At 47.0% G+C, this 12,499-nt stretch overlaps 3 protein-coding genes across 4 annotated transcripts; 1 reads left to right on the plus strand and 2 right to left on the minus strand.

Moving 5' to 3' along the window:
* Positions 1 to 103: 103 nt before the first annotated feature.
* LOC6553828 (probable multidrug resistance-associated protein lethal(2)03659) lies at positions 104 to 8,582 on the minus strand. Of its 2 annotated transcripts, XM_026975626.1 has the most exons (10): positions 8,450 to 8,582; positions 7,615 to 7,780; positions 7,472 to 7,557; positions 5,114 to 5,273; positions 4,846 to 5,042; positions 4,607 to 4,788; positions 2,630 to 4,221; positions 2,080 to 2,573; positions 807 to 2,002; positions 104 to 737 (listed from the first exon to the last, which is right to left on the minus strand). In XM_026975626.1, exons 2-10 carry the CDS (start codon positions 7,689 to 7,691, stop codon positions 699 to 701), a joined length of 4,023 nt encoding a protein of 1,340 aa, XP_026831427.1. In that variant the 5' UTR covers positions 7,692 to 7,780; positions 8,450 to 8,582; the 3' UTR covers positions 104 to 698. The 2 variants fall into 2 exon arrangements, with proteins under 2 accessions (XP_026831427.1, XP_026839892.1); XM_026984091.1 differs by lacking the exon at positions 104 to 737 and having other exon boundaries at positions 762 to 2,002.
* Positions 8,583 to 9,303: 721 nt separating this feature from the next.
* LOC6553827 lies at positions 9,304 to 10,840 on the minus strand. Its single transcript, XM_001979456.3, has 2 exons — positions 10,633 to 10,840; positions 9,304 to 10,574 (listed from the first exon to the last, which is right to left on the minus strand). The coding sequence occupies exons 1-2, from the start codon at positions 10,706 to 10,708 to the stop codon at positions 9,523 to 9,525; spliced, it is 1,128 nt and encodes a 375-aa protein (XP_001979492.1). The 5' UTR covers positions 10,709 to 10,840; the 3' UTR covers positions 9,304 to 9,522.
* A 33-nt stretch (positions 10,841 to 10,873) lies between these two features.
* On the plus strand, positions 10,874 to 12,469 carry LOC6553940 (short-chain specific acyl-CoA dehydrogenase, mitochondrial). Its single transcript, XM_001979455.3, has 3 exons — positions 10,874 to 11,075; positions 11,163 to 11,372; positions 11,431 to 12,469. Exons 1-3 carry the CDS (start codon positions 11,042 to 11,044, stop codon positions 12,402 to 12,404), a joined length of 1,218 nt encoding a protein of 405 aa, XP_001979491.1. The 5' UTR covers positions 10,874 to 11,041; the 3' UTR covers positions 12,405 to 12,469.
* The last annotated feature ends 30 nt before the right edge of the window (positions 12,470 to 12,499 follow it).

Genomic DNA, 12,499 nt, shown 5'->3' on the forward strand with positions numbered 1-12,499 from the left:
CTTGCAGCTAATGGAAGATACTTTGGAGTTAAATGCGTACAATTTCTTAGTATATATAGCAGTAGCTAAATGTATGTCGCTATAATAAAATAAACCAAATGAAAACGTTTTAACAAAAGAACCAACCGAGCTGTTACATTTATTGTATACCTGTACATTAATAAATTACTATAAAAACACTCATATACTATACTAGGCGTAACATTTCATAGAATTCTCTTTTAATTTTTTCCTTTTTTTGGGGTTTTTTGATTTTTTTTCTTTAAGGTTGTTATTGTCGTTTTACTGGAACACATAATACAAATGCAATGCGACCTTTTGAAGGCCAATGCACAAAGTTCAGCTAAATTAATTATTGCACAATTTGCATTTTATATCAATCTTTTTTAAGGTACAAAAACATTTACTCCTACGCTCCTCTAACATCAGCTTATTGTCTTGCTTTTTGATTTCCTAGTTTTATACACCTGACTAACAATTAATATGATTTGTACACGTATTGTAAAAAGTTCCTCAGCGGCCGCTCAGTGTGGATGTCTGCTGGTGCCGCTGATGGCGTGCTATCCTAACAACTTCTGCTTGGAGGCCTCCGCAAAGAGGAAGGTCTTCTGAATACCCGCATTGGCCGCCGGATGATTCGTAATTGGTTCCAGTATCTTAAGTATGTAGTCTTTAAAAGCCTTCGGCACGGCGAAATGTCAAGAATCCTTCTTGAGCCGCAGGTTGTCGTCATGGGCCTGAAAGGAACACAAAGTATGAGCTTACGTATGAGGACAAGGTACATTGAATCTTTGAACGTATCCCACCTTTTGGGCAACCTTCAGCAGGGCATCGAAAGTCGAGTCTCCTGTCTGCTTCACCATGCTGTGGAACACCTTCTTCTCGCTGGTTGTGAGCAGCTCGAACGGAGATCCGAACTCCACCGCCTTTCCAGCGTCCATTACCAGCACCTTGTCCGAGTCCATAACCGTATGCAAGCGATGGGCAATTGTGAGCACCGTGCAGTCCTTGAATTTGTTCCTAATTGTCGTCTGGATAAGAGCATCCGTTTGCGGATCCACGTTAGCCGTTGCCTCGTCCATCACCAGAATGCGATTCTCTCGGAGAATGGCCCTAGCTAGGCACACGAGCTGGCGCTGACCCACGCTGAAGTTGGTACCCCCTTCGGATATCTTGCTCTGCAAGCCACTGGGAAGATCAGCCACCACTTGCTTAAGCTTAACCTCCTCCAGAGACTCCCACAGCTTGGCGTCGCTATACTCGTCGAAGGGATCCAGATTGTAACGCATTGTGCCCGAGAACAGCACCGGCTCCTGAGGAATAATGGAGATCTTGCTGCGCAGATCGTGCAGCCCCAGGTCGTTGGTATCGCGCCTGTCGATCAGGATGGCACCCTCGTTGTAGGACAGACGGAACAGAGCGTTGATCAGCGAAGATTTGCCGGCACCAGTGCGTCCCACAATGCCCACCTTTTCGCAACCCTCGATCGCAATGTTCAGAGATCGGAGCACGTAGTCGGCCGCCTTATCGGGGAAGTACTTCAGCGAAAGGTCGTCGAACACGATCTTTCCATCCTCTGGCCAATCCTTTGGCGGTTTCTTATTTGGCTTGGACTCGAAGTCACCCTCCGGCTCAAGATCCTCATACTCCACCACTCGCTCCACTGCCGTCATCGTGTTCTCCAGCTCTGCCGATTGTCTCATTCCCCACTGGACCATACCGGTCATGCCCATGGCTTGGGTAATGGCCAGACCGACATCACCACCGTTCTCCGGGGAGAACAGGAAGAAGCTCAGTGTGATTACGGCGATGTAGACGACACAAACGCAGTCCAGCCAGTACCCAAAGGCTCGACTCGTAGCAAGGAACATATAGTAGCCAGAGCTGTGCATATCCTGGTAGTTGTCGAACTCGGCAATCAGTTCCTTCTGCGCTCCAAATGCTCGGATGGTGGCCAGGCCATTAAGGGAAGCACTCAAATGGGAGTAAATGGGGGACCGTGCTGTGGATATCAAATATTAATTAAATAAATGGGATTACACTGATAGTGTGTGTATTAAAACATAAAAATATACTTACTGACAGCTTCGAGCCGCTTTACATCTCGGGATGTGTTCAGATAGAAGACGCGTAGGATGTAGAAAACGATCACAAGGAAAACCGTGGCCAGGATGTACCATACGTTAACAATGCACAGGACGACAACGATGCCCAAGATGGCGAGGAAGATCTGCATCACGTCCATCATCACGGAGGGAAGAATCTCGTCCACTTGACCCAAGTCCTTGGAGAAGCGATTGAGGATGCGTCCGGAGGGGTTGGTGTTGAAGAAGTGCATCGCCGCTCGGGTCACACCTTGGAACATCGTGTTGTGCAGTGTCGTGGAGCTGCGCATTGCCAGGTAGAAGAAGAGCATGCTCCGCACCAGCGAGAAGATGATCACAGACACATTGATACCCGTAAAGTAGTAGATGTCCACAGGATCGGTGTCGGCGTTGATGCGGGTTTCGGGAAAGGCGCGTCTCAATCTGGCCATAAATGTGTCGCGCTCTGCTTCACCATTTTTGTTCACCCTGGATATGCAATTAAACGGTTAAGGAAAGCCTAATCTTCCAAGTCTCTGACTTACCAGTAGGACAAGAAGAGATCACCACCAGAGGCGAGCACCTGGGCACCTATGCAGAAGAACGCAAACACGATAAACAGTCCGTAGCCGTTCGCTCCAAAGTACTTCTTGTAGAGCTTCATTCCTATGCGTCCCTCCACGCGGCCTTCCTGCGTCTGCATGGGTGACTCTGCGGCCAAGGACTCGGCTGCAGATTCCATGGAGGAGATGCTACCGTGTCGGTCGCGCAATTTACTGTTCTGCCGCGAGAGACTCTTCTTGTCCGGGGCATCGCCGGCACCCTCATCCTTCTTGCTGGGATCCGTTAACATCTGGGCGAAGTCCAGGCCGCTCTTGGCCATGGACTCGTAGGTTCCCATAGCGCTGATCTTGCCCTTGTCCATGATCACAATAACGTCGGCCTGTTCCAGGAACTGCAGTTGATGGGTCACAAGCAGAACGATTTCCTCGCGCAGGAATCCACGCATGCACTGATCGAACAGATGACGTCCGACATGGGTGTCCACGGCACTCAGGGGATCGTCCAACAGGTAGATGTCAGCCTTCCGGTAAACAGCTCTGGCCAAACTGATACGTGCTTTCTGTCCCCCAGAGAGAGATGCTCCTCTCTCGCCTACAATAGTCTTGTCAGCATAGGGCAGCAGCTCAAAGTCCCGCTCCAGGGCACACCTTTTGACCACAGTGCGGTAGCGATGCTTGTCCATGGGCAGTCCAAAGAGTATGTTCTGGCGCACAGTGCCGGTGAAGAGCCACGGCTCCTGAGAGGCGTAGGAGAGAGTGCCATTGACTTTGACCGAACCAGAATCCGGATTAAGTTCTCCCAGAACAGCCTGGATCAAGCTGGATTTTCCGGAGCCCACTGGCCCAATGACTGCCACAAGTTGACGGGGCTTGAACTTAAGCGAGATGTTGTCCAGCGTGTAGTCCGTGCTCTTCTGATCCCACTTGGCCTTCAGCTTGCTAATGACGATACTGTGCTCCGCTTCGCTGGTTCGCCGACTACTTGGCTTCAGGACACCAGTGGTCTGGGCCACGGCGGGTTCAGCAATTAGACCCGCCTTGCCCAGCTTCTGCTCGTCCAGATCCTCCGACTTGTCACGCACCTTCGTCTCCTCGTGCAGCATGAAAGTCTGGATACGCCGGATGGAGACCAAGAGCTCGGCAAACTGGGATATTCCCATGGGGAAGTAGACGGTCATGGTGTTGCGCAGGATATTGTAGTAGGCGGTGATCACGAAGGCCTTCTCGGCGGTCAGAAGCTTGCCAAGCAGCACGAATCCCACCAAGCTCACGAACACCGATATCCTCGTGACGAACATGATGAAGCTTTGCAGCGTACCTCGGATGTAGTTCACGTTGCGGATGGCGTTCATCTCCTTGGTGCGCACATAGTTGATCATCTTGCTGAAGGGAATCTCCCACGCGTACATCTTGATCACCTGGATGCCCGAAATGATCTCGTTCATCATGCGCACTCGTTCATCCGTCCGCAGAGCCGTTTTCAGTCGCAGCACCGAGGTCTTCTTGCCCAGATAAGCCTGCAGGGGTATGAACAGCAACATCACCGCCACGCCGAAGAAGGCGGAGATGCCAATCTGTGAAGGAAGTGGGTGTTACTAGTGCATGACTCACAGCTTCGCATTCAGATATTATTATCTACTGCACTCAAAAGCGTTTCAGAAATTCGAAAAAAAACTTCTTTGAGCCTTAACTGAGTTTCGTATTCGAATGGAACTTGTTTGAATAAGAAAATATAATATAATATAGTTATAGTTTTCATGTTATGTTTTAAATATTAAAATATCCCAAAATTATATTATTCCCATGTATAACGTGGACCTACCCCAATTATATTTTTTGAAGGTCGTAAACTTTTAATCTTCTATAGCTTAAAGTTGATCTAATCTTGTACTATATATGAATAAAACATAACCATACAATGTTCTTAAAACTGAGATATGAACAGCAATGATTACTTACCTCCCTGTACATGAGGTACGTGATAATGCCAATCTCCACCGGGCCCAGCCATAAATAGTTCATGTGGATGACGGAGACGTCCAGCCGGCCCACATCGTTGGAGATGAGATTGACCACCTGACCAATTGTGGTATCGCCCAGCGCCGTTCGACTCAATCGCAGCGCCTTCCGATATATCATGCCTGCAGGGCGATCGTTATTCATGTGTCACAAAGAGAACAATCCCCATCCCAACTCACTTGTCATGGCTATTCTGGCCTTCATGCCGATGTGGAACATGCCCAGCATGTAGGGATGCATGAAGAGCACGTTGCAGGCGCTTGTCAAGATCACGCCCAGGGCGTAGAGGTATGCCTTCGTCTGGTTATCGCCTTCCTGGTTGCTCGCGTCCGCATAGTAGGCCACCAGACCGCCCAGGAAAAGTGGCTGGGTAACTCTGAAAGGAGCATGGGTTACGGGTTATAAATCAGCCAGCTGTCGGGAGGTGGGCGTGGCGCCGCAGCTTACCGGAAACCGATCTCCAAGATGAAGAGGACCAGGCCTAGGCCGGCCAGGCGCCAGCCAAACACGTTCATGGAGGCCTTCAGCAGGCTGGGGGTCTTCTTCTTTTTGCGCTTCTTCTCGACCTCCTTCTCCCACGCCTCGCTCAGCTTGCTGCCCAGGTGATCTGGAAACAAAGGTATTGAGATATCAACCAGGTGCACTCCACCCGCGGACATGCTGTACATTCTCCTGACTGCATAACAAGGCATGTTGGCATGTAATTGGCAGATGGTGCTTCGGTGTTTAAAGAAGCCTCCAAAGTAAACGCGCCAGAATTGAGTCCTCGATGCTATTTGCTTATGTAAGTAATAATTTCTTAATATTTACACATTACCAAAATATGCACCCAAAACTCATCTGGCTAGAAAACAATTTATTGATTTTTACTTAACTGTTTGTGCGCGCACCAAGGAATACATACGAGTATACACCTGATCTATTTTTGAGCTTATCATCATTTAAATTGACTATGTTACGAACTTATCATTGTATAAACCCTTCACATTGTCAAGTTGGAAAAATATGAATGATAATCAGTTTTTCATGTGTTATCTGCTTAATATACATCTCTCTATCTGCTTTATCTAGAGTTTAAAAGGCCTAATATTTAAGACTTCATTGGGTATAATGGGCTATAATTGGGTATAACTCAAAATGCATCTTAAGTAAATGAAAAGCGATTGGGGAAACTAATCGTATGTTCCCTGGCAATAACAAACTAACATTATTCCCGGACTGTCATGTCCGGGAGTAGCAATTGCGCTTATCGATCGCTGGCTTCTGTAATTGAGGGCTTTGATGAGCAGTGGAATTGCTATAAATTCGCCCGTAACCGTGGCTAATAAATCCAGTAAAGTGTCATTCCTTGTGCTTTGGTTTAACTGTGAGTTATGGCTGGCAACAAGGCAAATCCCGACCAGCTGCATTGCCCCCAATCGATCTTATCGGCGAGCAGACTTCCTAGCCAACTACCCTCCATGTGGGGATTCTGATTGCAGCACTTCCGCAAGGCTTATATTAGCCTCGAGGGCCTTAGATTGCACGCCGATTAGGAACTGGAAACAAAAGCTTCCCAGTTGATGTGGCTCTCATCTGCGCATAGTTGGCCAGCTATGAGCATTATAGTTGGCATTGCATAAGCCCCTCGGCACGATCCACTCAATACTATTGTATCTTCAGGGACCCATTTATTATAAGTAAGTAAATAAGCCGAGTGCCTAATTGCGTGCAATATCGGGGGTGTTGAGAAGCGTTATCAACTATGTTGGGCAGTATATTCAATTAATTGTGGCCAGCGGACGTTGTCAAAGATATCGGCTTTGTCACTTTTCGGGGCACCTCGAAAGTTTGGGCGAGGAAATCAAAGGTCTGAGAGTGCCAGATTGGATAGCGCTATCTCTGCCGATCGTATAATTCAATGTGAGTGAGTGATGGTGCAGAAAGCGCATATCCAAGGGCTATCTTATCGTCTGGATTAGACTGGGCCATAGTTCCGCCAAATGATCTCAATGAAATAGTGGTATATGGTATATGGTATAAGGTACAAGCAGCAATAAGCAAGCGCTTCTATCTAATCGCAACTTCCCCTTTAGAGAAGAGCCCTTCAATGAGCGCTGATCCTTCGAAGCCGCGGAATAACCGAAAGGCTTTACAACCACAAAGAGTGGGCGCATGCTAAGCCCTATCTAATCGTAATCGTCGGGTGCCTTGAAGTGTCTCCCTGGCACTTCATTCGGGTGGTGTCTGAATGCCGGAGATAGTGTGGTAAATATGCGGTTTGGTTGATTATATAAATTATATACTCCATGCAGGTGGAGCAGGGGAGCAAGGAAGCATTCGAGACACGTCGGGTACCAGGGATTTCACACGCGACTAATGTCCATCTCAAGGAACCACTCTAGAAAGCTGGCCAAAGGGCGAAGAAATCGAAAATCAACTTATGGCTGCGTTTGGGAATGGAACTGGGCATGGTGTAAAGCACTTTTACTAGGTGACTAATAGATGGCATGTGGTCACCTAGTAAAACCCAATCTATTGCCACATGACGTCACGTGTGGCTTAATCTGGCTACGTGCTGATAAGAAATTCTTCTCTTATGCAAAACTCCTTGAGGGCAAATCAGCTTATCTGACGCGCCGGGCGATTTCTTTATAATAATTCAATTAATTTGATTATCGACCGGTCCGCAGATATGTCCATAAATTATCTTGGGCCGAGTTCGAGCCCATTTATTATGCAAGGCGTGTCGGCAGATTCCTTTTGGTACTCTCGCACTGAGGGGAATGAGCCCGGGAACTTTGGCCAAATCCTACCGAAACTCACCTGATCTGTGCTCCTGTAAGGCCCGGTACAAATCATTCTCATCCAGAGTCTTTTTGCGTCCCTTGAAGAATGTGGGCATGGCAAAGCTGAGGATAGAGTTACGAATTAGACAGCATTTTGTGGAATTCTGTGTGCAAACTTACCAGAACATCAGGGACGAGAAGATGTTCGACGTCTCGCGCGGATTCTCCGGCAGTTCATCGGCTTTCATTGACTGCATCTTGGTCGGATTGGTCTAATTCTATCGATTTCCTGACTTCAGGAGCCAGGTCATTGGTCGGGGTGTACGTATATCCTGTACAGGTGTCGCTGTAATGGGATTACAACTAAAGCTATTATTCGTTCCTTTCCCAATCAGCTGTCACTCAATGTGTCGAATAAAAAGATTGTGGACGCATGATGATTGCGCTCTTTCCGTTCTTTTATTATTTGAGCACTTTTCACCAGCGGTTTGTTTGGGCCGCGATAAAAGCAAAGTGGTAAACTTGACCCATAAATGCTTGTTTTCAATGAAAGGGTTTCTGTCAGTTGTAGTATTCAAATATCAAATACAAATTAAAGCACATTAGAAGAGATTTTGACATATTTAGCGAGTAATATAGGGTTACTCATATTTAAACCCATTGACATTTGTTAAATTTTCAAAATAAAAAATAAAAACATAATATTGTATTTCATTTAAGTTCCTGTTTGTTCCGAGCATTTATGTTAAAGTTGTCCAAATTTTTCCAAAGGGACCAAGTTCTTTTTATTTATTTATTTTTATTTTATAAAAATTTTATTTTATTTTTTTTTTATTTTATTTTTTATTTTTTTAAATCTGTATCCTTTTTAGAGGAGTACACATTTTGTTATTCTGCCTCAGATCACTTTTATGGCACTCATTTGTTACAACTGCCTGCAACCGACACTGAAGACACTTGGTTTCCACACGCGTCACTTTTTACTAATGGGAAAATCCTAGATGCGGAGACTCACGCTACTTTTACACCTGGTGGATCCGGCGGCAGCTTCTCGTTAAAACTTAATGTGCTCGCCGTGAATGAACGGCCCTTTATATAGGCCCCTGGATGAACTCCCACGCACACCAATGCACGCGGCATTATCAAGAGATCGCCAAAGAGCGAGGGAGAGAGAGAGAGAGAGAGTGAGCGTTATCACATCTCACCTCTTTTGTTTACATTTAGACATGGAGCACTTGCACTTTGTTTTTACCTGTCTTTCGAGGGCGCAGCGGGAGCGGGCGGTGGATGCCGAAAATGGTGTGCAAGGAACAACGAAAAACTCCAAACAGTGGGGGCAAATCAATAGGACAACAAACGGGACTCCTACAGCGGTGCTCTTCCTCTTCTTCGTGCTGGTGAACGTAAATGGTGCTTCCCCTCCCGCAGGACACTGGGAAATAACTGTGCGCGGTTTTAAATGTAGTGTGCTGATTTTACAAAGTTGTGCAGTAAAAACATAAAAACGTTAAACAAGTTCCAGTGCGTGCGCGTCGAATCTGCGCAGAGATGAAAAGCGGGCTGTCAAAACCAGAACGGAAAACTGCCAGATGCACAGTGGCGAGCAAAAGTATTCGCACTAGCACATTATTTAGTCTACTAGTCACTTCGGTGAGTTTGAGTGCTGGTTAGGTAAACAATTATAAGGAAATGTTCCGTTACAATACTCTTTTCATTGCAGCTTAACGACATGCAATTCGCAACGGTTAAAATTTGTAGTGTTGTGCAGCTCTAAAACTACAAAGGTACACTTAAATAAATATACACCATATTTGTGTAATAATAAATTCTTTATTCTTAATAACAAATAATATATTTATATCTACAAAACCTGTTCTCCACAACTTTATTTTCCTATCCTATAACACTTTTCAATTCAGTGGCTACATGAATTTTTGACTTTAACGAGTCAAAAACTGAAATACAGTTCATATACAAAGTCTGCTCATTGCATTGATTATATTTAACAATTCGGTGGCTTTCAATGTTATTAGGCGTACCAAAAAATTGTGAAAATATGAAGTGATTAAAGCTCAGAGAATGTCTAATTTATTCATTGTCCAACGCTATGAAGTAGCAAATGTCTTCCGGACTGTCTTCGGTGGGCAGGTACACGATCTCCTCGTAAACATTTTCTTCGGCAGGTGTATATTCTATCACTTCGAAACCGGGCTCTGTTTGAACCACCCCGTCGACCTCCACTAGATTGTCAATCTCTTCTGGTCCATCTTGCTCCTCTAAGACCTGTATATCCTCCATCAAATTGGGCTCTTCCATAACGTGCATATCAAGCTCCTCCACAAACGATCTCTCCGATTCTCTCTCGATATCCTCCAGCTCATTTTCCGCTTCCAAGTATTCTACCGACTCAAGGGCTTCGCTTTCCTCCACGCCATCTAATACAGCTTGAATCTTGGCCAGGTGCCTGGCCGACCGCATGTGGCGAACGAAGCAGAATCTCCTGGCCGTTCTGTATTCGCAGGGCGCGCACTCTAGGGTGGAGCTGCATTCCATCTTGTAGGCCAGGTATTCGTCCTCGGTCTCCTCAGACTCCCCAGATAGACCCACCATCTGTTCTTGCCCCTGGGGCGCGTACTGTATGTACTCATTCGATGACAGCTGGGTCTGCAAGATCTTGATCTGTGCCTGGCTTTTTGCTTGCAGTTCTATGCGAGATTTTCGAGTGGTAATGTAGTCACATGGCATGGAGGTGTGAAGGATGTCCGCATCCAAGGGTGCTGGCTCCTCCACTCTTATTATGCGCTTCACGGGCATCTCTGCCTTTTCTGCCTCGTCCATCAGCTTCTCGCACTCCTCCTGCTCCTTCATTATGTGGCGCCTTGACTCCTTGTGCCGGTCGAAGCAATATCGCTTGGCAGTCTTGTAGCCGCAGACGTTGCACGAGAACAGCGACGGTTCCACCTCGGATTCGGAATCAGAGCAAGACTCCAGCAGCATGTGCTTCTGCGACCGCCTGTGGCGCCTCAGGTCTCTCCTGCGGTCCGTTGAGTAAGTGCAGCCGTTTATGTTGCAAGTCAGTCGCTTTATTTTCACCGCCTTGGCTTGTTCGTCCTTTCTTGGCGCTTGTTTAGGGTGCAAATCTGTAAAAAGGGAACTGTATCCTTGTTCAACCGGCTTAAAATCTTCGGTAAAACTCACATTCCATTTCATCTTCGTAGATGAAATCTAGAGCCTCAATCGTCAGGGTTTCCGTTCCCTGGTATGTGTGCGACATATTTGTCCCTTTGGGTCCGCGTTTTTTCTATAATAACAAAACACATCAACAATTATTTGATGGTACCAACATTATCAAGCTGGAAAATGTGGATTGCAACCGCGAATTAACAAATTTAGAAATTTAGTATTTTTCAGGCTGCAAGAGGCAAGAATTCCCTAACAAGAGTCACCCTGTAAGAACCACTTGTTACATGCATATACAGCCGGCGCCCGCCTCTGGTCACACTGTCCATTTTTAATTTGTTACAATAGTCGCTTTTTTTATAATATTTTATCCGTCTTTTATGCAATATATTTAATTAATAATAGTAAGAAGCAATCCAACACAAACATGCAATCTGTACTCACCCGCTCGTTAGGCATCGGTAAGACAAACTGATGTGTGGACTTTGAGCCCCAGCCATTAAAAAGTTCTCTATAAGCAAGATCCTAAGCCAGATATTGATATTCAGCCCGCAGATCCTTAAATGCTCGGCAAATCGCCTCGTTGTCGGCGCTTTCGGAGACGCATCAGATGCTGCAGAAGTCCTGTCGGGATTTTGCCAACAATGAGCTCAGTGGAAACGCAGCCAAGTTCGATCGGGAGCACCTGTATCCAGAAAAACAGATCCGACAGATGGGCGAACTGGGCGTGATGGCAGTAGCGATCCCCGAGGAGCTGGGTAATAGATGTCAAACGCATCTCAGCCCTTTTTATACTAACTTTATGATGTTTAACAGGTGGCACTGGGCTGGATTATGTGGCCTACGCCATTGCCATGGAGGAAATCTCTAGGGGTTGTGCCTCTGCAGGCGTCATCATGTCGGTAAACAACTCCCTGTATCTGGGACCCCTTCTCTCCTTCGGAAACGATTCCCAGAAAAAGGACTACATCACCCCGTTTACCACCGGCGAACGAGTGGGTTGCTTTGCCCTCTCTGAACCTGGAAACGGATCCGACGCTGGAGCTGCTTCCACCATAGCCATCGACAAGGGAGATCACTTTGTGCTGAATGGCACCAAGGCCTGGATCACCAATGCCTTCGAGGCGGAAGCAGCCATTGTGTTTGCCACCACCAACAAGCAGCTGAAGCACAAGGGCATCTCCGCATTCATTGTGCCCAAGGCTACCAAGGGCTTTTCGCTGGGCAAGAAGGAGGATAAGCTGGGCATTCGAGGATCATCGACCTGTCAGCTGATATTCGAGGACTGCGTAGTGCCGAAGGAGAACATGCTGGGCGAGCCTGGTTTCGGTTTCAAGATTGCCATGCAGACGCTGGACGCGGGCCGTATAGGAATCGCTGGCCAGGCGCTTGGCATTGGTCAGGCTGCCCTGGAACTGGCCGTGGATTACGCCCAGAAGCGACAGGCCTTCGGCAAGCCGATTGCTAAGCTGCAGTCGATCCAGCAAAAGATCGCGGACATGTCGTTGGCCATGGAGTCGGCACGTCTGCTCACCTGGCGCGCCGCCTGGCTGAAGGACCAAAAGCAGCCGTACACCAAAGAGGCCGCCATGGCCAAGCTGGCTGCCTCGGAGGCGGCCACCTTGTGCTCCCACCAGTGCATCCAGATCCTCGGAGGAATGGGTTATGTGACCGACATGGCTGCCGAGCGTCACTATAGGGACGCCCGCATTACCGAGATCTACGAGGGCACCTCCGAGATCCAGCGACTGGTCATCGCGGGCTCCATTCTCAAGGAATATGCTAGTTAAGATAAAAGTTAACATGAATATCATTTGAAGCATGGTTCGGCTTTGTAATTGTAATTTGTACTTGTGTTTAATAAACGTTTTAATCCTATTGGGAA

The sequence above is a fragment of the Drosophila erecta genome, unplaced genomic scaffold (assembly GCF_003286155.1).
Source record: "Drosophila erecta strain 14021-0224.00,06,07 unplaced genomic scaffold, DereRS2 tig00000000-arrow-pilon, whole genome shotgun sequence".
NCBI classification, from domain to species: domain Eukaryota; kingdom Metazoa; phylum Arthropoda; class Insecta; order Diptera; family Drosophilidae; genus Drosophila; species Drosophila erecta.

Bases quoted from the DNA above. Each gene is read 5' to 3' on its own strand.
- LOC6553828 (XM_026984091.1), bottom strand. From the start codon at position 7,691: ATGCAGTCAATGAAAGCCGATGAACTGCCGGAGAATCCGCGCGAGACG. The intron at 2,574-2,629 runs GTAAGTCAGAGA...TTGCATATCCAG, and splicing joins GATCTCTTCTTGTCCTACTG to GGTGAACAAAAATGGTGAAG. The intron at 2,003-2,079 runs GTAAGTATATTT...TGATATCCACAG, and splicing joins AAAGCGGCTCGAAGCTGTCA to CACGGTCCCCCATTTACTCC.
- LOC6553827 (XM_001979456.3), bottom strand. From the start codon at position 10,708: ATGTCGCACACATACCAGGGAACGGAAACCCTGACGATTGAGGCTCTA. The intron at 10,575-10,632 runs GTGAGTTTTACC...CCCTTTTTACAG, and splicing joins CTACGAAGATGAAATGGAAT to ATTTGCACCCTAAACAAGCG.
- LOC6553940 (XM_001979455.3), top strand. From the start codon at position 11,042: ATGCAATCTGTACTCACCCGCTCGTTAGGCATCG. The intron at 11,076-11,162 runs GTAAGACAAACT...ATTGATATTCAG, and splicing joins CACCCGCTCGTTAGGCATCG to CCCGCAGATCCTTAAATGCT. The intron at 11,373-11,430 runs GTAATAGATGTC...GATGTTTAACAG, and splicing joins AGCGATCCCCGAGGAGCTGG to GTGGCACTGGGCTGGATTAT.